The sequence below is a fragment of the Zeus faber genome, assembly GCF_960531495.2.
Source record: "Zeus faber genome assembly, chromosome: 16".
In the NCBI taxonomy this organism is placed as follows: Eukaryota; Metazoa; Chordata; class Actinopteri; order Zeiformes; family Zeidae; genus Zeus; species Zeus faber.
Genome location: NC_137202.1, coordinates 1,463,499 through 1,490,765, shown reverse-complemented (window position 1 = coordinate 1,490,765; position 27,267 = coordinate 1,463,499). Strand labels below are relative to the sequence as shown.

General features: G+C 44.8%; 3 protein-coding genes across 3 annotated transcripts; all 3 read right to left on the bottom strand.

Annotated features, from left to right (window-relative positions):
• Nucleotides 1-377: 377 nt before the first annotated feature.
• LOC307242279 (uncharacterized protein) lies at nucleotides 378-10,995 on the bottom strand. Its single transcript, XM_080016674.1, has 2 exons — nucleotides 1,859-10,995; nucleotides 378-461 (listed from the first exon to the last, which is right to left on the bottom strand). Exons 1-2 carry the CDS (start codon nucleotides 10,849-10,851, stop codon nucleotides 422-424), a joined length of 9,033 nt encoding a protein of 3,010 aa, XP_079872800.1. The 5' UTR covers nucleotides 10,852-10,995; the 3' UTR covers nucleotides 378-421.
• On the bottom strand, nucleotides 10,856-15,436 carry cUnh10orf71 (chromosome Un C10orf71 homolog; the record flags this gene model as incomplete). Its single annotated transcript, XM_080016969.1, has 3 exons — nucleotides 15,325-15,436; nucleotides 10,986-13,614; nucleotides 10,856-10,869 (listed from the first exon to the last, which is right to left on the bottom strand). The coding sequence occupies exons 2-3, from the start codon at nucleotides 13,414-13,416 to the stop codon at nucleotides 10,856-10,858; spliced, it is 2,445 nt and encodes an 814-aa protein (XP_079873095.1). The 5' UTR covers nucleotides 13,417-13,614; nucleotides 15,325-15,436.
• A 5,325-nt stretch (nucleotides 15,437-20,761) lies between these two features.
• drgx (dorsal root ganglia homeobox) lies at nucleotides 20,762-25,427 on the bottom strand (the record flags this gene model as incomplete). The annotated part of the gene is made up of 6 exons (XM_080016108.1): nucleotides 20,762-21,138; nucleotides 21,249-21,361; nucleotides 21,633-21,805; nucleotides 23,573-23,674; nucleotides 24,711-24,811; nucleotides 25,370-25,427. The coding sequence occupies 6 exons, from the start codon at nucleotides 25,425-25,427 to the stop codon at nucleotides 20,762-20,764; spliced, it is 924 nt and encodes a 307-aa protein (XP_079872234.1).
• Between the last annotated feature and the right edge of the window lie 1,840 nt (nucleotides 25,428-27,267).

Sequence of the window (27,267 nt, the reverse complement as noted above, 5' to 3'; positions counted from 1 at the left end):
ACAACACATTTAACCCTTCAACTCTTGCACAGGAATCGCCTCGGAATATTTGAAAAAAAAAACCATTCAAATAAATAAATAAATAAATAAATGAAAATTGGTGAAGGGAAAACAAAACACAGTGGCTGACGCGGTGACTACAGATTTTCCTAGAAAACACGTAGCAATGAAATGTATGTACGAGCTCGGACGTGAGCGCATGTTTCCGATTTCGTGAAGGGGGCATGAAAAAAGAGTAACCGCTGTGTTCCCGTTCTGTGTTAGATCTGCTGTCTTCTTACCTGAGGACTGGTTTGGGAATTCCCTTAATTAAACAAAATGGAAAAAACAAAAAAGAAAAAATAATAAAGAAGGAAACGTAAGCGAGGGCAGCTGCTTGTCGAGTCTCCGCTCTCCCCTGCCATGCTGTGGTCAGAGCAAGCTACTGCTTCTCAGGGGATCCGACAGTGGCATCGTCACTCCTTTTGAATCCGGAGAGTGGATGGGTTCCCATATCCATGAGTTCATGAACCAGGAAAGTAAGAGAAAACAGCGGGTGTGACATTTTCATAAAGTGTCGAGCCCGCAGGCGTAGTAGACACTAATTAAATCTGGAATAGTTAGAACAGCATGGACACACACACACACACACACAAACTCTGACGACATAATCCGGATGTCTGCGATTAAGGAACTCACTCAGGACACATAAGTGCTGGCTTTCAATAAGAATTTACAAATGTACTGAGTAAAGAAACTATTAATTCAGTGTCACTCAACTTTAATTCCGAGAAAACGGCGTAGTCTGCAATAAAAACCATATAAAACTCATAAATTGCGTCTAATGGACGAATATAAAATAAAACCGAGAAAAACAATAATTGTTGTGTTGATGGTTTATTTTCATCTTTAACAAGGTACTTTTGTAGGACTTATTAGGGCGTATTGTACTCACATAGAATGAGTTAAAAAGTGTGTTGATATTGCCTGGATGGGGAGAAAACTGTCACGCTACTCTGTTTCACAGCAAGGCAGAGACTTCTCACACGTCTCTCACTTTAGAAATGAACTATTCCATGAAATAAAACCTAAAGAACAGCAATAATCACATCACCACCATTTTTTTTTTTTCTTTTTTTTTTTTAAAACCTTGACACTTCGGCCGAACAGACAATTCTGCACAGCATCGGCATTATTTTGGTGATACCAGGAGCATAAGAAAACGTCATGCATTTGAATACGGTGGAAGAAGAAGATGATTGTGATGATGATGATGATGATGATGATGTGGACACATTATTTCTCAAACCAGAATACAGGAGTAAAGCTTCAACCAACCTGTTTATGTCAAAGCACTGACATTCCTCCTTGTGACTGAGCACAATATACTGTACATACAATTAGCCATGGTTTTGTCTAGGTGGAAATGATCTACCGTTCTCACACACACACACACACTAGAAAAATAAGTTGTGTCTCACATTCAAGAAAATCAAATGGAATGGTAAACATTTCTGTAATATAATTAATAACACAATGAAGCTCCTATACTGTGAATATACATAACAGCAGTTGACAACCAAAACAAACTAATTTTAACTAAAGGAGGCACATATACAGTAATAGCACTTATATACAGTGTATATATATATAAATATATATATATATATATATATATATATATATATATATATATATATATATATATATATATATAACATTACAAACTGCCCTTGAATATCTTTGCGTCGTAAGAATTGCTCTTCTTGGCTACAGTAAAAGTGCTGTGTATACTATAAGAAATTTGTTATTTTTTTCTTCTTTCAAATCTTTTCCAAACAACCCCCGCCCCCACCCCCCCATCAGTCATTGTTCTCACCAGTTGGATATATCCATGAAGTCCTCCAGTTCACTCATAGTTATGATGTCTCTTTGTTGTGGGTACAGTCTTGACTGGGCTGACTTATCATTTTCATACACTGAGCCTCCTTGAAAGGGGCTGTCTGTGTCACGCCCTGTGTCACAGGTTTTCGCAGTGTCAGACGCCGTGTCCATGTACAGAGTTTGCTCTGAGTCCTTGCTGTGTCCATGGGAGATCTCCATCATCGCATTCCCCTGAGGGAGTGACATTCCTGAAGGTGACCTATAGGGCGGCAGGGAGGAAACAGGTGTGGACCGTCGACCAGGGGTGTGACCCTGGAAGTCTTGGTAGGGCACAGAGGATTTGCCTGGAGGGACTGCCTGAGAATAGGGCTGTCGCTGTGACTTAAATTGTCGTTGGGGCTGGAGATGAGGTGGCGAAAACGCAGGCTGGGTGGATAGAGAGCCACCCTGTGTCTGCTGCCGCACATTCAGCTGCACATACTTGCCGGTCTCAGGGTCATAAAAGGTCTTAGTCTTCACCTCGACAGGCATGTCCACTACAAAGTACTGACCAGACCCTGGGTCCTGAAGCACCTTGCGCTGGGTCAGTGGGTAAGACTGGACGTAGCTGGGCTCCACATGGTACTGTCTAACCGGGGCCGGATGGTTAGCACGTTGGAGAGTGGGAGAAGAGGGAACACTAGGAACAGTCTTCGGAGCAATTGGGTGAGGGAGAGAGTGGAGGGTAGAGGCAATGGGTAGAGAGATGGGGGCGGTAATGTGGGGGGAGGCAACAGGGAGAGAAACAGGGGCAGTGGCATGAGGAGAGCCATGAAAAGAGCGGTAAGAGGCTCTCACCTCTGTTTGGGAGGAGGGCACATTAGAAGTCAATGCAGGGGCATGAGTGAGAGCGATGGGAGCGGAGAAATGCGGGGAAGCTAAGGTGTGGTGTTTGGAGGATCGCAGCTCAGTTGGGGAGGAGGGGACAATGGGCACCACGTGGAGCGGTTTCTCCTCTGGAGCAGGGCTATCTCCCGTAGCTTTGGACAACTCCTTTTTTATCCTCCGAGTGGTGAGCCTTTTTGCCCTCCGTAGGGCTTTCTCGCTCTTCAGGGGCACCGTAGGTGGTTTTCCCAACGATCGGGCCACATCGCTGCTGAAACTGCAGGCTGACTCCGGCCTCTCATAATCATACAGTCCCCTCATGTCGGCCAGATCTGCCGCACTGGTAGCAAAGCTCTCCAAATCTTCAGACATATTGCTCATGACCGAGCGAGAATCATCCTCATCCAGCGCCACACTTCTTCTGGAGTAGGGCCTTTGTTCTGAGCGAGGCACTGAGTACTCCTGGAAAGAAGGGGCTGCCTGAAGATAGGGCGACTCTTTGACACCACCGAGTCTGTTTGACCCGACGGCCGCCTCATGATGGATGGGCGTTCCAGCGGTGTGTCTCTTTCTGTTCTGATCCTCTTCCCCTCTATCCGACCCTCTCCAGCCTTCCATGGGCGATCCCACCCTCAGATCCTCTCCAAAGCTCTTATGGAGGCGTGGTTTAACAGACTTTGTCAAAGAGGAGCCTCTGAAGGTGTTATCTTTGACCCTGAACATTGTGGGCTTGACTCCCAGCGCAGGGGAGGAGGTGTTAGATTGGAGAACGGGTGGAGCTGGAGATGGGGGGGCGTATGACCTAGCGAAGGATCCTGAGTCCTCAGTTGGCTCTAGCCTGGGTGGGTCCGGTCTTCTGCAGGGCAAAGGGGAGCGCAGATGTCTGTCTCTGAAGCGTCTCTCTGACTCAGTTGAAGTGATTGCATAGTACTGGAGAGCATCCATCCTCAGCGCTGCTCTCCTCTGCTCCTCCGCTCGAGAGGCAGCCAGCTTTTCATCCTCTCTTTCTTTAGCTCTCTCCTTCTCCTCCACCTGAAGAGCTTCCCTCTTCTCCTCCATCAGTGCAGCCCTCCTCTTCTCCTCTTCCATATGTATAACTCTCATCTCCTCTTCCATCTGTGCAGCTCTCCTCTCCTCCTCCATCTTAGCAGCTCTTCTCTCTTCCTCAATCTGTACAGCTCTCCTCTCCTCCTCCATCTGAGCAGCTCTCCTCTCCTCCTCCATCTGAGCAGCTCTCCTCTCCTCCTCCATCTGAGCAGCTCTCCTTTCCTCCTCCATCTGAGCAGCTCTCCTTTCCTCCTCCATCTGAGCAGCTCTCCTCTCTTCCTCCATCTCAGCAGCTCCCCTCTTCTCCTCCATCTGAGCAGCACTCCTTTCCTCCTCCATCAGAACAGCTCTCCTCTTCTCCTCCTCTATCAGAACGGCTCTCCTCTCTTCCTCCATCTTAGCAGCTCTCCCCTCCTCCTCCATCAGAGCAGCTCTCCTCTGCTCCTCCACCCGAGCAGCTCTTCTCTCTTCCACTATGAGAGCATCTCTTCTCTGCTCCTCCACCTGAGCAGCTCTCCTCTCTTCCACAATAAGAGCAGCTCTCCTCTCCTCCTCCATCTGAGCAGCTCTCATCTTCTCCTCCTCCATCTGGGCAGCTCTCCTCTTCTCCTCCATCTGAGCAGCTCTCATCTTCTCCTCCTCCATCTGAGCAGCTCTGCTCTTCTCCTCCATCTGAGCAGCTCTCATCTTCTCCTCCTCCATCAGAGCAGCTCTCCTCTCCTCCTCCATCTGATCAGCTTTCCTCTCTTCCTCCATCTTAGCAGCTCTCCTCTCCTCCTCCATCAGAGCAGCTCTCCTCTTCTCCTCCTCCATCAGAGCAGCTGTCCTCTGCTCCTCCATCTGAGCAGCTCTCTTCTCTTCCTCCATCTGAGCAACTCTTGTCTTCTCCTCCATTTGAGCAGCTCTCCTTTTCTCTTCCATTTGAGCAGCTCTCCTCTTCTCTTCCTCCATCAGAGCAGCTCTCCTCTTCTCCTCCTCCATTAGAGCAGCTCTCTTCTGCTGCTCCATCTGAGCAGCTCTCCTCTCTTCCTCCACCTGAACTGCTCTCCTCCTCTCCTCCATCTGAGCAGCTCTCCTCTCCTCCTCCATCTGAGCAGCGCTCCTTTCCTCCTCCATCTGAGCAGCTCTCCTCTCCTCCTTCATCTGAGCAGCGCTCCTCTCCTCCTCCATCTGAGCAGCTATCTTCTTCTCCTCCATCTGAGCAGCTCTCCTCTCCTCCTCCATCAGAACAGCTTTTCTCCTCTTCTCCTCCTCCATCAGAACAGCTCTCCTCTTCTCCTCCTCTATCAGAACAGCTCTCATCTCCTCCTCCATCAGAGCAGCTCTCCTATGCTGCTCCACCAGAGCAGCTCTCCTCTCTTCCTCCATCTGAGCAGCCATCCTTGCCTCCTCTTTCTGCTTCATCTCTTTTGCTCGTCTCACTTCTGCCTCGCGTGCGGACCTCTCCTCCACTCTCTGTTTGGCCCGCCTCTCTTCTTTAGCCTGAGCCGCTCTCCTCTCCTCCGTCTCTGTCATTTTCTTTCTCCTTTCTTTTTGAACTTTCTCTTCTTCAACCGAGTTTGCAGTTTTTGTCTCCACTTCCCTCTGTTTCTCCCTCCTCTCCTCCCAAATCCTTGAAGTGATGGCCTTCTCCTCCCTTACCCCCTTCTCTTCCTCCTTCCCAGGGTCTCTTCGCTCCTCCATCACCAGAGCTGTTCTGTCCAGGTTAATCTCTTCAGGTCTTGTCTCTTCTGTTTTCCGATGGGCTGTTTTTTCCTCTTCTTTGTTTTTCCAGCTTGCCTGATTTATTTCTGAAATGCTTTCTTTGGCTCCGATCTGATCTCGGTTGCACACTTTCCCTAACATGGTTTTTTGATAATAATTGTTCTCCGTTTTGGGTATTCGCTCTTCTTTAGGGAAGCCTAAATCTCCTTCAGGCCTTTTGACTTGGCCTGCGTTGAAAGGCCGGTCTGGGTATTGCGACAGAGTGTTTCCTATCATACTGCTGATTGAGGACGTTAAGATTTTCTCCGCCATGGAAGGGTGCTGCGACTGATGGGTGCAATGCTCCAATTCCTGATTTCTTCTCTGGGTTTCTCTGCCACCAGGGTCTTTGGGGGCTGCTGGGATTGGCTTGCAGCTCTCTTTATGGCCTTTTAATTTCTCATTGCTTGTTATGGCGTCATCCGCTTTGGGGGCTGGGATCACATTCTCTTGTTTCTCTTTGTCTCTCAGTTTAAACATCCCAGTCCTTTTGTGGTCTTGCTCCACAGTTGAAAATACAAGACATTTGGGATCCTTGTTCATTTTGTTGCTGGGCTCTGGTGCTTTTGGTAAAGGGTTCTTCTCCACTCTCAGGTCTGGCGTCTCAGGAGAGAACACTGGGCGTCTGCTTTGGCGACTCTGTATCATTGGAATAAATCCCTCTTTTTTACTCGGAGGAAGTTCCTTAATTGTGTCCCGCTCGTCATCCGGCACAATTACTTTTAATCTTGCATAGTCTGCAAGAGCTGATATCTCAGGTATTGAGACTTTTTCCTTAGGTTTAGGTTTTACATCTTGTTTGTAACCAAGGTGTTCTTTAACTATGTTATCCCTTGTTGGACCAAATGTTTTAGAACTCGCTCTTCCCTTTGTTGACATCTTTAACGGTGTGTCATGTTTTTTGAGAGGAATATCTTCGCCTATCTTTGTGCCTCGATGACTCTGTCTCTCTAGAAACCCAGCGCTCTTCTTTAAATCCTGTTCATTTCCCCTCGTCATATATCCAGCTCTGGAAGTTGCTGGATGATGTTCCATGGCTGTTTTTCTAGCTTGCTCAGCAACACTGACTTCATGTGCATGACTTTTTGCTTCCTGACGTGAGGGATTTTCCTTGCTCATAGAAGCGTTGTCAAAATGTAAACTTATGATTTCTCCACCAAGAGAAGTGAGCGGAGAACCTAATTGCTGTGTGTTACCTTGTGCCAAACTTTGGTTTCGAGAATATGCATCTGGAACATCTGCACTGTTGACACTGTCATATTGATCAGGATTGAATTCATTTTCCCCCTGGAATTGAAAGTACACATCCTCTGTTGTCCGTGCCTTTGCTTCATCTGTTGCAGCTGTTTTTGTTTGTTCATAATCAAGAATTTCCTTTTCAACTTGTTTTTCGCCATGTATGCTTGCATTGCCGTGCACACCATTGAGTCCTGCTGAATGGATTCCTTGAGACTTATGCTGAACTTCCAAATGGTCCTTTATTGGTTTGAACTCTTTCTGTGCTGAGAGTTTTGTTCTGTCGTTATCTTCCTCTATGTTAATTTTTCCTTCAGACCTTGGTAATGCAGCTTGCTTGTTTACGCTATCTGAGTTCACAATATTAGGTGTGACTTCAATTTCAATGCAGGGTTGTTTTTCTGCTTTTTCAGGGCTCTCCTTAGGCACAACTCTGATGGCAATGCAGTCAATGTGCACATTTTCCTCATCTTGACTTTTCTCTCCACTATGTGGCTCTGTATCGCCACCTCTGGCTGGCTGTTTCATACAACACGGCATGCCACTTGTTCTGGATAATTTCTGGGTGTTGTTTGGCGTTTCCACTGCTTTAGCCACAGAATGATCACAACTGCATTCAACATTAATGCCTGACACATCTTGGATGTTGCTCTTTGATAAATTAGTATTTAGGTTTTTATTTGTGTAATTCTTTGCCTTTTCAGTTATTTTACCCTGTTTGAAGAGAATTGGCTGAGTTTCAGCTGACATGTTTTTCGCAGGTTTAATAACTGTGGCGGGTTTCTTGTTCTCAGCCAAGGAGTCATGGAGAACAGTGCTAGCGTGCAGTCGGTCCCTAACAAACAAGCTTTCTTTTTGTGGAATTATGCTTTTCTCACTGGTACCAGCTGTGTTGTCTTTCGGAAGATCCTTGGACTTGTGCGGTTCAACATGACTCTTTACCTCGGTTGGGCCAACAGACATACCAGAAGCATTGTTCTCTTTAGTCATTTCAAGTACTGAGTTTGCGTGAGATTTAATGTTATCATGTGCCTTTTGAATGTGCCTTTTCTCCTTTGCTGGGTCTTCTTCTTTAACGTCTATATCTACCTGACCGCCGCTCACTGATGCCTTTCTCTCTCTGACAGTTACCATTATTCCCATGATCTGCAAGTTTTCATCTGTTGGGATGGTGTCGTTCTGCCCAATGCCAAGTTTTACTGTAGATGATGAATCTCCAGAAACTGCTTGATGAGCTCTCACCGCTATGTCCATAGCTTGATTTGCATCACTGGGACCTTTTTCAGATTCAACTGGTATTTTTGGTTCCGTTGAATGCACTTTCCTCTCATCGAGGGGGTGGTTGTTCATCGCACCCTTTCTATTACGTCCCTCGTTCTGTTTTTCAGAGTTTTCTCCACATATCACTTTAGCTACCTTCTCCCTGGTGTGTGTTGGCGACTTCATCCGAGATTGCACATGTTTTTCCAGTTCCTGCTCCAAATCTTTGTTCATTTTCTTCTCATTACTTTCGGTTTGATTCATTTCCATACTCTCCAGTGGTTCTTGAGGATCTTCTTTCGGTAAGTGGCTATCTAGGAGTGAAGTTGTGGTTTTTGACGACTTCACTGGTAGTGTAGCCTCACTTGGAGATGAAGTGGGCCTGACCTGTGCTCTTTGTGAACCAGAAGGCTTCTGTTCCTTCGACGTGATACTATTAGAGATTATTGCGGCCTCTTCTGATGGCGGCCTCTGTCGTGCATTATTACTTTGTCCACATGATAAATGCTTAGTCGGGTTTTTGAGCAAAAATCCATCTCGCATGGCTAAACCCTTTTCTTTTATTGCTGAAATCTCCTTCTCAGCATGGGCCTTTATTTTGGAGGTCAGTATCTCCTGCTTGGTCTGCGGTCTCTCTTTATGAGACAGTGCTCTCAAAGATGTTGAATGTGCATTTTTGGTTGGATTTACAATCTGCTCACTCGGTCTGGTTTTTCTCTCACGCGTGAGTGATTTACAAAGGTCCGATACTCCAGGCAGTGAGACCAGGTCCAGGTTGTGTTTCACAGCATCAGACTTCTTGGGTGTTGTCTTGTTGTCTTGACTGATACCAATAGCTGTTTCATCATGCATTTGTTTATTCTCGTGTGTTGACGAAATAATTGAAGTTGTTAATTTAAACTCTTTGGATGACTCACTATAAACATAATGGTTTTCTTTGACATCACTATATTTAATAATTAATTCTTTCTTCCGATCCTCTGTGAGAGCATTTCTTTGAGGATAACCTTCATTCTTTGATTTTGTTTTGTCTGTTGCTTCTTTAACTTCATCACGCAGTGATTCGGACCTTTGACTTTCCTCCCCTGAGGACACACTGTTTGCAGTGGGCTGCTTTCTAATGGTTGAAACTGTATTAATAAAGCCGTATTTCTCTCTGACGCGTTCATAATCCTCAGCCCCTCTATCCACTGGTGGTAGACCGCACCCTCCAAGCAAGTCCTTGTTGTCTTGATATTTTTGTGTCGACAGATCATGTTCCTTTTCATGTTTAATTGTTGCGTCCTTCGGGGGAGCATTTTCGTCGACTTCCCTTGTGGCTTCTGTGTTTTTGAGTTTTTCTGATTGTCCTTCTCTCATTTTCTCGTTTATTTTGGCCAGCTCTGCTTTGGCTTTGGCTAATTCTGTTTTAACTCTCTGCATTTTATCTGGCTCACGCTTGACTTCCACTGTCTCTGCTTGTCTGGATATTGATTTAGCTGGATGCCCCAGCAGTTTGTCTCTTTTAGCCAGTGACGCTTTTATCTGCTTTCTTTCATCTTGCTTCAATTTTGCCCGTTCTACCTTTGCAGGCTCTTCTTGAGGTAGCCCTGCCTTATATTTTTCTGTTCTAGCCATGTCCATTTGAGCGGTTTGTGTCTGATTCTGCTGTTCCTTGGCTGGCAGCTCTGCCTGGTCTGTGTTGACTTGCTCTCCTTTGGCCTGTGCCTCTTGAGATTGCTTTGCATCAACCTTTCTTGCTTTAAGTAACTCAGCCTTCTCATTGACTTTGACGGAGTCCTCACATCTAATATTGTGTAGCTCTGCTTTCACCTGATCTTCATCAGCATGGTGCACTTCAATCTGCTCAACTTGGTCTGGCTCTGCATGAGCCTGCTCTGGTTGGTCTCCTTGGGTCTTCTCAACCATTTGGCCTGTTTTCACCCATTCTTTTGTGGTTGGTTCAGGTTTAGCCTCTACCCCATCCCCCTCTGTCCTCTCAGGCTTTGCTAGTTCAACTTTCTTGCGTTCTACATTTGTTCGCTCAGCTTCAACCCGCAGCGCTCTGACCTGCTCGTCTTGCTCCCGTTCTGTGTGCTCGTGTTTGCCTCGCTCTGCCTTTGCCTTCTGTAGAATTGTTCGCTTTGCACCTTGTCCACCGGTTTCCCCTGCTTTCATTAGCTCTGCTCTGGCAGATTCTTTTCTCTGTATTTGTTCAGCCCAGTCTTTTCTCACGCACTCTGCCTCTTCAGGCACCTGTGCTAGCAGAGGCTCTGCTTGTGTTTGTCCTGCTTGAGCGTTTTCAGCTTTGGCCTCAGGATGCTGTCTGTGTTGCATCTGGTTTGAGCTTCTCTGGAAATGGTGGTCAGGCTGTTGTTTAACATCTTCGAGTTCATATCCCAGAATTTTGTCCCCTTTGAGGAACGTGGTATCCTGTTTCCTCTGAGCCGTTTCATGCTCTGTGGGCATTTTGTATTTGTCTTTACCATGATAATGTAACTGATGTTTGGTATATTCCTGTTCTGTGCTTATTTGTTGATGATAATCCAGCGCTGGATGATTTTCCGTAATTTCATGATGCATGTTGCCATAGTGGTTTTGAATTCCATAATTGTCCTGTAATGTTTCAGGACCGCATTTTCCATTTGCTGTAACATCTTTGAGTGGAGAACGTTGCTCCACTTGGTTTGGCTGGTATGAAAAGTTAGGATTTGCTACGTGACAAGGGGTATGGAGCACATCCTTTTGTGGATAAAAGGAGGTTCCTTCAGCCAAACTCTCACTCAGCTCCATCTTTTCTTGTTCCATATTTATATTCCACTTGCCTCCTCCATGTTGGTGTAGCTGTGACTGGAACATGCTACTACTCGCTACGCTCTGAGAGAATTGTGAGTGTTGGTCTTTCTCCGTCAAGGAAGGTAACGCTCCTTGCCATTGAGGAGTTAATCCTCCTTTCAGAACTAAAGTCTTTGTGTCATGATTTTTTTTCCAACTTTCAATGGAAGACACGTCGCCGAAACCATATTTGTTTTCTTTAATTTGCTCATATCTATTTACATTGGTAAATCCTTCCCTAGCCTTATTAATTTGATGTTCTGTTTGATTTGTGTTATCATCACATAATCTATGAGTTTCTGTTGTTGTGTATGATGTTTTGGGGTTTAGGTTATTTTTAGGCACCGGTAATGGAATCATGGACAGTGTATTAGAGACACCCGGGTAATTGTAACTTGCCAGCCTGTATTTATTGTCACGGATAGTTCCAATCTTATTCATCTTGTCTGTCGTATTGGGAGTGAATGATGAGAAGTCTTCTAGGAGTCTCTGTCTATAAGCAAGCTGATTAGCTGTGTACCTTTCTTGGGCGTGACAGTTGAGCCCTGTGTGATGAATCATTTCATTTGGCATCTGAGCAGTCAGAAAATCATCTGAAGTGTACTCTTTGTCTTGGCTTCCACATGCTATGGCGAGTGGGGTGGTTAATGCCATAAGTTGCGGTCCAAAATGTTCAGGTAAAGGCTGATGTGGCACAGCTCCTTCCATGCTGGGCCCCCCCTGCCCAACAACCTGGTGGATTTGAATGTCTGATTCTGGGAAATCAGGTATCTCTATAACTGTGTCTCTGGGCTCAATTATGTCCTGTCTGATGGCCTGTTTGTTTTTGTCTGTCGTCTCCAGCCCTTTAAATTTGGCTGGGGTGTAGGTGCTCTTTACCCTCTTTCTGTTGTCTTTTAGGTTGAAGAGGAGGCTTGTAGCTCTAGCTCTGTAGCTGGACAGTCTCACATCAGGAGTGGCTCCCCTGCTTTCAGCCCGCACAGGTGGGTGCTCCACCGTGAGAGGAGAGACTGCACACTGCTGGACCTCTGACATCTCCTGTTCCGGATGTGTGGGGATCAAAGGTGTCAGCAGCTTGCTGATGTTGAAGGGAGTTGTGCTGATGCTACTGATGACAACATTTTGCTCCAACGTCATGATCGCATCATGGTTGCCAAACGATGTTGAATCATCATTTCTGTATAATCCTCCATGCTGCTTGGCAATCATCTCAGCTGTAATCCTTTGCTCTGATGTCATCACTGTGAACTTTTGTTGAAGGTCAGTGATGGAGCTGACAGTGTCTGGGCAGACAGTTGAGACAGTCGAGGGCCGTTGTGATGGGAGTTTCTTAGCTCCGAGGCTTTGCGTCCTGTTCCTGGGGGGACAGTGCCCTGGCAGCTCTGACTCACAGCGCTTCTGTAGGGCAGAGGCTTTCTGCAGCAATGTGGACGTGGAGATGGACCGTGGAAGAGAGGGAGGAGCCACATGCTCAAGAGGTTTTCTCTGAGATCCCACCCCCCTTTCCTCAAGCATGGAGGGAGCCTGTAGCTGGGGCTCTAGCGATAGCTCCTGATACATAGGTGTCTCATACCACCTGGGGAACTCTGAGCAAGGCAAAAACCCTGAGACTTCTCCGTGTTGAAAGGGAAAGCTGTTACAGTCCCTCCACACCTTGAAGGGGCTGTACTCGCTGTGTATAAAGACCTTGGAATTAGAGTTCAACCTTGTAGAGATGCTGTGTTTACCGTGGGAAGATCTGATAAAGGAGGGAGTAGAATCCACTTGAGCTGCTGCCGTGGCTATCTCGGATGAGTAGAAGCCATTCTGAGATAAGAAGGAACCAGTTGTGGGAAAGGGGCCAGTAGGGGCGAAGGGGCTGCTGTTCAAGTTTTGGCTGTAGGCAGTAGAGAATTCAGAAAGTTCCCTCTGGATGCTCATAAGAGCTGTTTTGTCCCAGTTTGTGTCGTTATTCCACTCCCTAGGCTTCCCATCCACCCCACCTTCTTCTCTGTAGCCCTCCGAGTTGAAAGCTTTAATAAGAGAAGAGACTCTGGAGCGGCTCCTGCGTTGCTGTGTGCTCAGCGCCATCGCTCCGTTACTCAGGAAAGAAGTGTGGTCTTCATTCAGAGCTCTCTGTTGTTGTGGCACATCTAAAAAGGAGTGCTGGAATGTGGCAGAAACCCGCCCCTCTGTCCTTCCTTCCCCATAACCCCCCCACTGGGGCTCCGCTTGGGCCTCAGCCGTAAACAGCCCCTCTTGGACCCAGTCTTGTCCATACTGCTGAATCTGAAGGTTAAAGCTCTTATGAGCTGATCTCTTAAGTACCTCCCTGTTGCTGTGCATATTCCAGTTCTGGCCCCTCTGACCAAAGGCCTGCTGTCTGTCTCTCTGCAACGATGGGGAGGAGGAGCAGAGATCCGAGTCATTGTAAACCGCCTCATCTCCAATACACAGACTCCTGAATGCCCGGTCGGTCAGATTGCTGACCTCCCGATCCGTCTCATCAAGAAAGGAGCCGCCGCTCGAGGTGTCGCTGTAGCCGCCATCACTGTGCTTCCGGTGGCCGCCGCTCCGTCGACTCGAGTGGCGCTTCTCCACTGAAGTCATGATGCTTATTCACTCAGGGCGCGGCCTTCTGTTTGCTTTCTCAGTCATTCATTCAAGTTTGCTGACGCACAGAAAACTGAACGCACTCTTCCCCCGCACAGTTTTTAGGGGCCAGCGTTGGCGACTGAGGAAGTGGTGCAGCTGTCAGCTCCTAAGACATGGTGCATTCTCTTGAAATCTCTTGAATTCTGTGCCGTCCTGCAGCAGAAGAGAAAAAGTAACACTGGTGACGTTAGGATGTCAAACATTTTCATACATCCTGCTTAACTATCTGCAAAACATTTTGATGTTATCACTTTCAAATGAGGACTGTTTTTGTATAATGGTCTCATGAAGTTATCAATTACTCGCGGTTTTCTTACTGTAGAAGATTATGACAGACTGAAGACGAGCCAAAGCCTATTTAAAGGATATATTTTTTGTGGATTAAGCAACATGTTCTGTTTTTGGTTCTGAAAACAGCCCTGTTAATCCTCCTCAGTAAATTACGGTGACCTTCAGGGATATGTGCTGAACACAGCGATCCTGTTGCTAGACACGACAAAGACGTGAAGAATCAACTTCACATGAGTTCACTTAGGAAAAGAGGAGGATTCCCCTGGAATCTCTGTAAATATCAGAGTCAAAGACGCACACAAAACAATCGTAAATGCAGAAGAAGCATTTGGAATTGTGAAGACTTTGGTTGACATTAATGTAATAATAACATTTCAAAAGATAATATCAAAAGAGGTGCGGTTTTAGTACGCTTCAGTTACATTGCACCATGAAAAAAAGGTCTGCATCTCTGATACTTAAACCAGCTAAATCTATATATCTATATATACATGCATATATATACAGTATATATATATATGCATATATATACAGTATATATATATATATATATGTATATGTATATGTGTGTGTGTGTGTGTGTGTGTGTTTTTGCATAGAAAGGCTAGGTAAGGGAACATAATGTGCATGCACCAGTTAAATTAACTGCAGCTGCCAGGCAGCCTTCACCTTGCCCAGAATATCTGGTGGTCCATTAATACTACCTGACCCAGGGGCCATACATCTCACACACATTTACAGACCAACAGCTACACACACTGCTCCAGCCGGATTGCATGGGCAACGCAGAAAATTTGTGCATAACGAGGGAAGGATAGAAAGATTTCCCTTTCATTTGAACACTGATTTGCTGTATCTTCTGTTCAATATTGCACAGAAATATTTTTGAGCTGTACTGATTTATCAACTTCATATGGAACTTACTGTTGCATGGGAAAAATATGAAATATATTTTTATGTCATATAAATACATATGATTTACCACAGCCATCATTTTATTGCGTTGCAAAGCCCAACTTTTTTGCTGTTGCCTCTGCTATGGTTAAAAATTAAAGGTTGTTCTAGGGAGGGAACACAGACAACACAACGCACATGCAAGCGCATGCAGTCTGTCTACACAGTATTTTAATCTACATGTTGCAGCCTTCATGTCTCACAGATGCAGGAAGATACTCAAAATCTCTATAATTTGGGACCTTTTTTATATGGCAGTAATCTGTCTAACATGTCAACCTGTCAGCGTGATTTCTGTTGATGTGCTTTATGCGGCAGGTTTATTTCTGTCCAATGAAGGGAGTCCAGTACTAAAACATGACACCAAGGGGGCCATATTGCATAGGAATCTGGGGTCGAAAGGGTAGAAAGTACAGCAGCTAAACCATCACTTCTAACAGCCAAAAGGAACAGGACCAAAAACTGTCAGTCACACAGAATAAAATGTGGCACAGAAAAGTTGATCAAACAAAATTGAACACAACTGTAAAAATTTCGCCACTTTCTATGTGAAGCCCTAATTTATTCTTTATCAATGAAGAAAAAAATATTTCAAGTATATGTGTCAGTATGTCTTACCATTTGGTTGGCCATCTGTAAGGCGCTATTCTTTTCTTTTTTGGAAATCCCCCAAAGATTGCTCTCTTCCTAGAAAGGTTCCGGTAAAGCCAATTCTGCCAGGACAGTACACACAAGTTTTCTGGCAGCTCTGTCTCTTCCTATTGCAAAGAATCAAAACCAAAAACCCTCCATGCAGTATATAATCCAACCAGGCCTTTGAGCAAGCAGCAACAGGCAGCCACTGGAACTCTGGGCTGGAGAGCGGACAGAAATAGAGGAGTGGTCCCAGAGAGTGAGCGAGCGTCCATCATTGGGGACAAAATGAGGCCCTGGGTTAACACGCGGGTCCGAGAGATCTTCTGGTGTCAAGTGTCAGATGGATGCAACAAGCAGCCTCAACAACTATTTATAAAACTGGATGTCTAGCTGTTGACCATTAGCAACCAAAGTAACTGTCACCGCCAGTCCTACGAAACCTTTAAAACAGAAAGAATATGAATATGTTCCGGACCAAGACAATTTTTTATATATATCTAATATATATTCCAGTGGTTGTTTCCAGACTATTATGATTAGTGTGTAGGTTCTAAGATGGGTTCCAATTACACAGAGATATAAATAAGCAATTGCTCCATACTAAAGTGCCTCCTTCTTCACTAAACTGAGTGTCAACAAGTGGCTTCTAGTATGAACCCCCAACCACACACACACACACACACACACACACACACACAGACACACACAGACACACAGACACACACACACACGGGCACACACACACACATATATGTAGATGAAAAGATTGATAAATTGGGAAAGACGGATAGATAGATAGATAGATAGATAGATAGATAGATAGATAGATAGATAGATAGATAGATAGATAGATAGATTGTTAGATTCTTTATTTATCACTGGAGGGGAATTGCATTGTAACAGCAGCTAATTAAAATAATAATAATAATAATAATAATAACAACAACAACAACAACAATAATAATGATAATAATAATAATAAGTAAGCAGTTAAAAATTGTCAAGATAAGATAGTAAGATATATTTCCCATAGGGGTAATTCAGGTGTTGCAGGAGCTGAGTACAGACTTAGAATACAATCATTAAATTCACACTATGTACATTCAAAGATTAAAGAAAATAACAGCTCAACAAAGTGATATCAAGTAAATAATAAAGTAATAACAAACTGTTCACGAATATACAGTGTAGTTTCAGTGAAATCCACAATATAATAGCATATTAAATATAATGTTGAGCAATGTGCAATGTAGCATATAGTGTAAATATGTAATGAAGTGTTATAACAAGTTATAATTGTTATAATAATTTAATATGGGACCGTGGGGGCGAGGTGTCACTTTTGTAGGGGGGATGTGGAATATGTAATTAACCAAATATATATATGTATATATATATATATATATATATATATATATATATATATAATTGGGAATATGCAATAGACCTAAAAAAGGGAATATATATCTTTTATTTTGATTTTATATCTTTTATTATCATTTTATTTATACAATGTTTGTGAATATATATACATACACAATCATTGTATAAATTAAATGATAATAAAAATATAAATTATATTGATTATAATACATACATTTGTATTTTTAATAAAACGAATATTTTGATTATTTATATTTAAGATGGGGAAAAAATAGCACTTGGTCCCTTTGGGAGACTGTCTCACATTTTGATTTGCGGATGTCTCCGGGGCTCTGATCTCCCCGGCTACAGCGCAGGTCCTGGTGGAAAAGGCCACGGGGCAGAGGAGGCATTGCAGCCGCTGCTATAATAGGAGATCGCCGCAGCAGATACTTTCCCATGATTCTTGGCAGACGCAGGCCTGGCCCGGCTGATGGACACACACACATGGGCTGTTAATGGACACGCACACACGCACACACACACACACACACACACACACGCACGCACACAGGAATGGATCTTGCGGCCTTACGTCATCTTGCCCCACTAACTGTCGTTGCCTCCCTTCATCACCACCTCCTCCCTTTCCAAAGTTCTCATCTCCCATGCATTTATATTTTTTTTGGACATTATAGATAATTTCCACCAGACTTACAATAGTATAGTTTTTTTAACACTTTCTTAAATGTGTTTTTCTACTTTATCTTTATCTGACAAATTTGTCAAACGGAGCAGTTATTTTGTGATCTTTTTTATCATCATGAGCCGTTCACTTATGATTGATTCCCTGTGTTTTCCCCACCAAATTCACCATCCGCTGTTTTGCAGGGTTTCGGCTCACCGTGGCCCTCTAGCGGCCACATGGGGCACTGCCGTCAGGCCCGGGGACCTTATCTCACTGACACTTTTAGATGCCACAATTATTCGAGAAATCTTCAGACTTTTTGTCCAGTTTTGTGCCGTCGCGCCATCATTTCTGCATTTGAACCGCGTCGCGTCGAGAATCTCCTTGAGATGTTGAGGCCCCGAGCATCGATCAGGGGGCCGAGCTCTGCTGAGTAAGGAGGAACAACAAAGATCCAGCCACTGGAACAAAGATGTGGTTTTGTGGTGGGCAGCAGAGAGGTGCATTACTCACTGCATTAACATCTGCTACGTTTCTATTATATCCATTCATAAAAGGGCTAAATTGGTTCTAATTGATTCTAATTGATTGGGAGTATGGATCATGCCCAAGGCTTGAATTAAAAGCAGCGATGACTGGATGTCCTGGATGTCCTGTATGTACTGGATCTACATTCAAGCACTGGATTCAGGACCCAGGAATAACAAAATATAGCAAAATATACGAAATATCTACATTCCAATGATAAATTGTGTGTGTGTGTGTGTGTGTGTGTGTGTGTGTGTGTGTGTGTGTTTTGCTTAAACATACAGTTAGTCTTTTTGGTATGTGCGTTTTTCTTAGTTTGTCTGTGTGTGTGTGTGTGTGTGTGTGTGTGCTTTGTTTGTTTGCGTGTGCGTTTTTCTGAGTTTTGTCGGTGTGTGTGTGTGTGTGTGTGTGTGTGTGTGTGTGTCTGTGTCTGTGTGTGTGTGTGTGTGTGTGTTTGTGTGTGTGTGTGTGTGTGTGTGTTTGTGTGTGTGTGTGTGTGTGTGTGTGTGTGTGTGTGTGTGAGGGAATAGCTACAGTACGCCTTCCTTTTTCAGGACACATTTTTTTCCAGCTTTCCCTGCAAAATATTTCATTACTGTAACAAAAGAAGCCCATTAACTGCACTATAAGAAGAGAGTTCAACTGCCGTCCCCCAGATTCACCACATTTGTCTGCTTTTCTGGCCGCTCTCCAGCTAATTTGATATAACAATGCTTCACAAAACCGCCTCAGGACTTTCTTTTGGGGGGGTGACAGAAAATTATCAATGATGCCACATGCACAGCGGAATGTCAACACCAACTTGACTTGTTTATGAAATATTAAAGCGGTGAATTAGGGAAACCAGGCAGAACTTAATGATGATCCCAGTCATTACAACTTCGGCATCCTTTGTTTTGGCTAATGATTCAATTCCCCCCAAAAAAATGCTGTGTTAAATTTTTTGGCGAGATTCAACGTGTAAACTCTTTTGTATGAGTTGGCTCGATTCTGTCCCCCTTTTTTTTTTTTTTTTTTTTTGGAAAAGAGGCAGGTTTGTCAAAAGGATATTGTGTTATCATTAAGCGCCATGTCATGAGGCTTAAAATCTCTGGTCCGGCTTCAAACTAAATCATTCTATCAACAGATGAAGTTTTTCTGTATAATGTTTGGGAGCACCACAGAATAGAATACATCCCCCCGGAGAATTAAAGCTTTTTTTTTTATTTTATTTTTTTTTACATTTTTGGCTAACTTTAGCTTGTTTATTTGTATGAAAAGTGCATGATATTAGAATGCAGTCGTAAAAAGGATCACAGGATTTCATAAATAATGTAAAACACCACTGCAGGCTGGTGACCCAGGGTCAGTTCAAGTCTCACTTTATTGGTATATTTATGGACAATTAACAGCATGCACATTATAGCTGTGTCAAAAACAGAAATAAAAAAATGAGGAAAGAGAGTTGAAAGAAAAAGAGAGTGACATTATCTCCCTCCTCCATGTCACCAGGGTGTTGGCTCATCAATTATTGAACCAGTACTTCGTGGTAATACATAATTTCTTATCTATTATTCATGATAATGTGTGTGTAGTTTACTTAATTGTGTTATCGACTATCAAAAGTAATTTCCTGAAAATCCTCAAGGACGCAAATTGAATCAGGCCGATACCGGTCGTGTTCTCGGCAGTTAAGTATTTCCAATCTGGTCAGGTTCAAGTGTCACTCTGGGCGAGAGAGAGAGAGAGAGAGAGAGAGAGAGAGAGAGAGAGAGAGAGAGAGAGAGAGAGAGAGAGAATTAGTAATAGTGAAAAAATAAGTACGCCTGTATTATAAACTACTGTACTGAGAGAGTTGAGGTGATGAGAGGAGGTGTATTTTAAGACCGTGATTGCATTGAAAGTAGTTTGTGTTAATGGTATTTATCAACTAGGTGATGCTCTGCAGAGGGAGAGAGGGAGAGAGAGAGAGAGAGAGAGAGTTCCTAAAAGTAAATAAATAATAAGACTCTTCTCTCCCAGCTTTAAGGGAAGCTGATAAATAATGCATGGGAACAGATGGCTGCAGTGAGAGGCAACAGGAGAGGAACATGAGCGACTACATCTTTAATTGTTTTAAAGAACATGTCACAACAGGAGCAGAGTGTTCCCTGTCTGCTGCCGATGTGCTAACAGAGACAAACACGCACGCACGCACGCATACATACACACACACACACACACACACACACACACACAAACGCACGCATGCACGTACACACACGCACACACACGTACATTGAAAATGGCTGATTAATATTAAAGTGCACTTCCGCTGTCAAATAAAAAAGGATGAAAATTAGAGGATTGTTGTCAGGGCCCATTAGTGACCTGATGTGCCCTGACACTAGAGCCTAAATCCAGCAGCAGCAGCGCCACACTCAGGGTTTACATGCGTTAACGTTCGGGGCGGTGGAAGGTTTGTGCACCTTTAATGAGGAAGTCTCTTTACAAGAAGGATGCAGTTCGTATGGGGGGTTATATAAATTCACATTGTCAGATTTAAGTCTTTGCATCACACACATAGAAACTACGTTTATTCCTCCAAACATTGTCCAGGAGTCCGTGAAGAATGTCATCGTTGTGCTTTTATGGGGACACCACAACCCCAAGAACATTTAGTATTTCTAACAAAGATTTTACAGTCAAATAAATATATTAAAGGTTTGATCCGTACATTACAACATCAGTCACGACGGTTTGTTTTCCTGGACGGGTGAAGGAGTCGAACAGTTGTGCTTCTAGAAGAGAGTAGCGATATCAGGCACAGCCGCGCGGGCACAGAGCATCGTTGTATCCAAATTTGCCGCTCCTCCGTGGGTCTCACTTCTTCTCCAGCGGCTCCTTGGAGCAGTGAGGGTGTTTGTCCAGACCGGAGCCCAGGACAGAGGCCTTGGTGACGAGGCCGGGGCTGGAGACCTCCCCCGCCCGCCCCACCACGGCCCCGATGGAGACAGAGACGTCGACGGCGGGACCCATGGTCGGCCTCGCCGCTGCCGCCCCGACCACGGACAGGGCTCCCGCGCCGGCCCCGGGCATGGCCCCCAGCAAGTTGGCGGACTGCAGCACGGCCTCCGAGTGCTCCCGGGCCTTCATGCGCAGGGCGGCCACGCTGGCGGTGCGGTTCCCCTGACACCCGTAGGGAGGCAGGAAGGACAAGCTCATTGGGTCCGGCACACAGCAGGAGCACAGACCGCTTCCTAAAAGGACCGGAGGGAGAAATAAATCCTCCGCTCCTGGTCTCAGGCACAATCACACTGTCATCATCATCATCATCATCATTTTCGCCTTGGTCACTTGTCAGTTTTACCTTTGAGCGTGGCGACCTGGGTCAGGGCCTGGGCGTATGTGGCGGAGTTGAGCAGGGTTCCGGGGATGCAAGACGGGAAGAAGGGACCTCCAGGGGCCACGGTCCTGTTGTGGCTGCGGCAGGTATAAGAAATGGATACGTAATGTCTCCAATCATGTTATGATCGTACAAAACCTAAACCTAGGCCTGGACGAGTGAAAAAAAACAATTATAATTAACCCCTTGTGTCCAGGGTCAACGGTTTTGAGAACATTGCTCAAGGGCACTGCCTTGCTCAAGGGCCTGGCAACAATAACGGGTTATCGGTTACTTTTCCTTTGCTTCTCGTGTCGACACTCAGGTGTTTGCACCGGCAACTGCTCTCCCTGAGTGGTGACCCCTCACCTCTGCTGAATCTCCAGCGGCTCCTTCTGCTTCCGGCTCTGGTCAACTGGCGACTGCGAGTTGATGCCGCGGGACGGAGGAGGGCCCTCGCTCATCGGCTCCTTCGCTCCGTCAGGGTCACTGCTCCCTCTTTCAGTTTTCCTCCACTTGGCTCTGCGGTTCTGGAACCACACCTGGGGCGACGTTTTTTTAGTTTGTTTTTTTTAGTTTGAGCAATAGCAGGGGAAGAAAAGAAAGGAGAAGGTGGGGGCGTGAGCGGTCCAACTTCGATTTAAATGCACGAATATTTAAATACATTAGAATTACTGGTTTTCTTTGGAGAGAAGAAGAAAATGAAATTCCTCCCCATCTTCTCTGCGCTGGGTGTAGTTGACGCTAATCTTAATGTTATAAACACCATCCTTTGCACCAGTGAACAATCAATGGCACATGCAGATTTGGGGTGTGTGAGTGCTTATTCATTTTTTATTAACAAATCTATCAAAAAAAAGGATAATAATATTGTTAAGTATAAGTAGGTATATATTTTTAAAAATAGATAATAATTTGGTGGAGTTATACATGGGGTGTGTTGAAGGTGTCAGGGTTGGGCCGCCCCAGTAACAACACACTGGACTTAAAAACGTGGTCTACCCGGTCCCCGCGTCCTGATTGGATGAAGGTCATTCCCTATAACAACATTTAATTGAGCCATTTTTCATTATCATATTTTAATGACTTCCCACTGACAGTAGCGACGCCAGTGCGAGCGGGAGCCGCGGTGAAGTCGTTTATTTCCCTATTTAGCGATTGTTTGACGACATCAGATTCGATTAAGACTCGGCTCGCGCGCGCATTAATCACATAGCGCGTGAATGGAGGCGGGAAAGCGGCAGGCTGTGCGCGCGCCCCCCCCCGCCGCCATCCGGGACGCGCGCGCGCGCGGGTCTCCCATTGTGCCGCGCGAGGCGTAAACGGCGTCAACAACCGAACAAAACACGCGCATTCATCGGACATGAAGGAGGAACAAACAACGGTTTTAGCGGCGGACGGACTTATCTCACCCCGACACCTTCCCGCGCCTGGTCGCGCCCCCACCAGCCCCTGAATGGGCTGTAATTGCTCCATTAATCTCAATTTGCCGCGTGCTCTTAACGCCGGGGGGGCATTGACACTTCACAAAAGGGGGGGGGTGAGGGGGGGTGAGGGTGGGGTGCAACAATACTACAACGGAAAGGACATTTATTTTCTAATAATAATGTAAGTTTAATATCCCTGCACGCTGCGCCGGGTCCGTGTTCAGATTTAATAATGGGAATGTGGTAATCGGATTAGGGGGGGGGGGAATAATTTGTTTACAATCCCTAATTTACAGCCCGGATTCCATTATCAGACCCCGCCGTTGGGTTTAGGCGATAGTAAGACGACCCGCGGGAACAAAAGGAAAACTATTATATTTCCCACAATTAGATCTGCGCGCGCAACAAAAACCCCAAAAAGCAAATGCGGAATGTGGCAAATGACGGACGGGACATAACCGGATTACAGCGGGACACGTTTCTCACAGCGCGCATGTGCGGGACAGGGGCGGAATATCAATGACTACGTTTGAGGTTTAAGGTGTGTGTGTGTGTGTGTGTGTGTGTGTGTGTGTGTGTGTAAGATCACTTTTAATATTTTGTCTTCTGAAAAAATTTAAAAAAAACAAGCATCCCCCTCCCCCCCCCCCTTTCACTTGGCACTACGGACGGGGGCGGATCTCCACCTTTGACACGCGCCCACATCAGCGCAGAACATTATCGCCGCTTAATTATGAATGAGCGATTAATCACACTAATCTAATATTCACCATTACGTTGATGTTATTAAAGTGCATCGCCCGGGATGACGGAGTGGCTTCATCCAGCTTCATCCGGGCGCGTTACCCGCGCGGCCGTCCGTTTTCGGGGCGCGGTTCTCACCTGCACGCGCGCCTCCGTCAGGTTGATCTTCATCGCCAGCTCCTCGCGCGTAAACACGTCGGGGTAGTGGGTCTGGGCGAACACGGCCTCCAGAGCCTCCAGCTGCAAACACGGAGAATAACCTAATTACTTCACTTAATTATAAAAAAATAAAAATAAACGTTATTACCTATTTGTCTTGCTTCATAATAAACATTTATAAATTAAGCTTCAACCCCTCCCCGCCCCCCCCACGCTTCTTGGAGAAGTCACGATGATCAGTTGTTTATTGATAAAAACATAAGATCATTCTGCAAAGATGGGGTTTGGTGGTGGTCCATGTATAACTAAACACTGTGCTCCTGACCCCCCCACCCCCCGCCCCCCAAACGGTTCTTGACGATGAATAAAAAGTAGCTTTGAAAGTTGAGCATTTGAAACTCAACTCAACTCTGTCTTGGATGCAACGGCATCAAAATAATAAATCTATGTGCTGTGTGCCATGCATGCTGACAGCACGGGTTAAAGAAAAAGAAAGAAAACAATTTAGCTTTATTGGGGCGTATCATAGTAAAATAAAAACAACAACAGCAACAAAAAATAACAGAGTGTGCCTTTAGAACTACTAGAGAAAATCTAAAATTAAAAAATACATTAAAAAAACATTTACAAACAAATTGGATATACCTGCAACGTAATAAGGATAATTATACAGAGCTCTCTAGGGTTTCATTTGATTAAATTATTTGTGTCATTTATCGAATTCACTGGAGTCATAAAACGCACTGCAAGAATAATAACACATTTTGTAAATTCTATTGCAAATACATAAAATGTATTTACAATACAATTTGTACATATTTTTGCGTGGGGGGAATCTGATAATAGTCAAACTGATTATATATGTAATATAGCGTGACTAGGTAATATCTCATGTTTTTTTTTTCCAGACAATTACCTTTATCTTTTATAGGTTTTTAATAGCCTCAACATATGAACTTGTTTTTGTTTTTTTTACATTGGCGCTAAAAAAACAACAACAAAAAACATCCTGTAGACTTTAATGGGGTTATTGTTTGAGTTTAGTGACATTTCGAGGTTTGTCTTCAAAGTGCAATATTTCGTTTGTACATTTCTACACACGGGTCTAAATATTTACCTGTTGCAGGGTGAACGTTGTTCTATTTCTGCGTTGTTTTCTACGTAGAAATCCATCGTCAAAATCGGCTGGGGCGTGGTTGGCAAACCCACCTGAATTCACTGGAAGAAATCATTGAGACGGGTCATTATAATTTCACATCACAAAATTCAATGCATTTGTTAAAGTGTGAAAAAAAAAAACCTTTGCAAAAGGCCAACTAAGGTGTCGTTATTTCGAAAATAAACGAAGACAACAAAAGACGATAAATGCTGGAAGACAGGTATACATAATGTGATATTACATAAAAAAATGAAATGATTTATATCGTAAGGGGCAGTATAATTCGTTGTATTTTATAGAAAATTGAAATTGGAATCTGAGGACTTCCATGGCTGATCTGTGACACCTGACATGCACTATAACCAAAAAATAATGAAAAAAAAAATCTATAGTCAAAGACAAATACAACTATTTACAGAATGGAAAAAAAAACATAAATTAAGAAAATCTAAATAAAAAACAACGACAAAACCGAGTTTTGCGCGCAGACGTACGTTGGAGAAATAACTCATAACAATGTGTCTATGAGTGAATAACAGTGATTTTCCTGAGGACTAATAAAGTAGAAGGGTCTCATTTAATTGATGGATCAGGGTTTATATTTGGCGGATACTCACGCGTGTTGGAGCGGCAGCACTCCGCGTCCAGCTGCGGCGGACAGTGGAAGTAAAACATGCTGAGCGTCTTTTCTCTCCGCGTGGAACTTTACCGAGATATTTACGACGAGAGGAAAGTTTCGCGACAAAGCGCGGAGGCGCGACACGGCATCTGCGGCTGGAGACGAATCACGATCGATGATAAACCCGCGGATCATCCGGGTGGAAATGAAACTAAATCATCCCTAAACGACCCTGGCTCATCCCGTGGATCCGCCGCTCAGGAGCGTCTGCGGAGGGGAGGAGCGCTCCACCTTTAGGAGGGAGGGGGGAAGGGAGGGGGGAAGGAAGGAAGAAAGGACGGAAGGAATGACGGAAGGAAGGAAGGCAGGAAGGAAGGATGGAAGGAAGGAGAAGGAGTTGCTGCTCTGAAGGAGAGCGAGGAGACTAGCTGCACTTCCACTGACTCCCTTCTCTGACTGGGAGGGTCCAGATCTCTCTCTCCCTCTCTCTTCCTCTCTCTCTCTTGCTCCCTCCCTCACTGTCTGTCTGTCTGTCTGTCTCTCTGTTCGTCCATCTCTCCCTATCTTCTATACATTTCTGTTCCCCCCTCTCTCTCTCTCTCTCTCTCTCTCTGTTTATCCATCTCTCTGCCTGTCTCCATTCAATCCAGGTGGCTTTATTTACATGGGTCACAATGTCAACATTGCCAAAGCAAGAGGAAAACAATAAGTGAAGACTTGAAGTACAATAAGTGAAGATAAAACTAAAATAAAACTAAAATACAGATAAAAACATATAAACACTGCACAAAATAAATAAATGCAACGATCAAGACAAGATGTAGAGACATCAATACAGTATAACCCTAAAATAGACACGCAATTCACATGGAGAAATACAGTGCATATATCCTTGGACAATGGGCCATCCTTTTCTCTCTCTCTGCCCCCCCCTCTCTAGTGTCCAGATGTCTCTCTAACTGACTCCAGTGTTGAGGCTTTCAGCCCGTGCCGCAGAATCTCACGCCTAATTGGTCCTAATCGGATTATCATGGCTTTGTCTTTCTCGCCCCCCCCCCCACACCGGCGTGTTTTTGGTGTTTTGGTCCGTGTGTGTGTGTGTGTGTGTGTGATACAGAGAGAGTGAGAGAGATGGAGAAAGAGGGAGATCTGGAAAGCCCTAAACGCTTCCCCGGCAGCTGTACTACGGCGCCAAAAAAATTCATCACAAGTGATTGTTATTCCAGAGTCAGGACTATTCCCTGTCCATGTACACACACGCACGCACGCACGCACTGCACTTTTTATTTGGTTCTTTCACATATTAAAAAGGAGGATGACTGCTTTTGGGCGTTGGAGGGACCGTCGGGCGGGTTAATTGCTCGTTAGGTGTGTTCGGGGCTCCGCTTTACAAGGTGCGGAACACTCACAAGGCCAGAATTTTGATTTTCTTCACAGCGAGGGGTCCGGCGATTTATTTCCCCTCCTCAGATGAACGATCTGCTGCGGGACCCTTTCAATTAGTTTTAAAGCGCATCTGGGACGAGGAGGCGCAGCCGCCGCGCGTCTCCGAGGTGGCGGCGAAATGAGGCTTCGAGAAGCAGCTGAAATTTCAGAGAGGACGGTGGGATCGGAGCAAACCACATAAAGTGCAGAAAATCCCTTCTAATGGCGCGTAATTGGTTCTGTAATATCATTACAGGCGGATAATGGCCAGTTACAGGCCCGGCGCTATTAAAGGCTTCCCTGGTGTGCAGCGTTTATGTTATTAAAGGGGGAATATAATGATATTTTAGTTATTAAATGCGCGTAATTAATTTATGCACCGCTGAAAATAAAGTTGTTATTATGACCTCGGCGAGATGCGTGGAGAAAATTGAAATCAAATAACGCCTGATAACTTTGTTCCGACACCCG

Excerpts from the sequence above, each read along its gene's own strand:
- LOC307242279 (XM_080016674.1), bottom strand. The coding sequence starts at position 10,851 with ATGTTCCAGTCACAGCTACACCAACATGGAGGAGGCAAGTGGAATATA. Across the intron at positions 462-1,858 it reads TTCATGGATATATCCAACTG|GAGTGACGATGCCACTGTCG; the intron begins GTGAGAACAATG and ends CGGATTCAAAAG.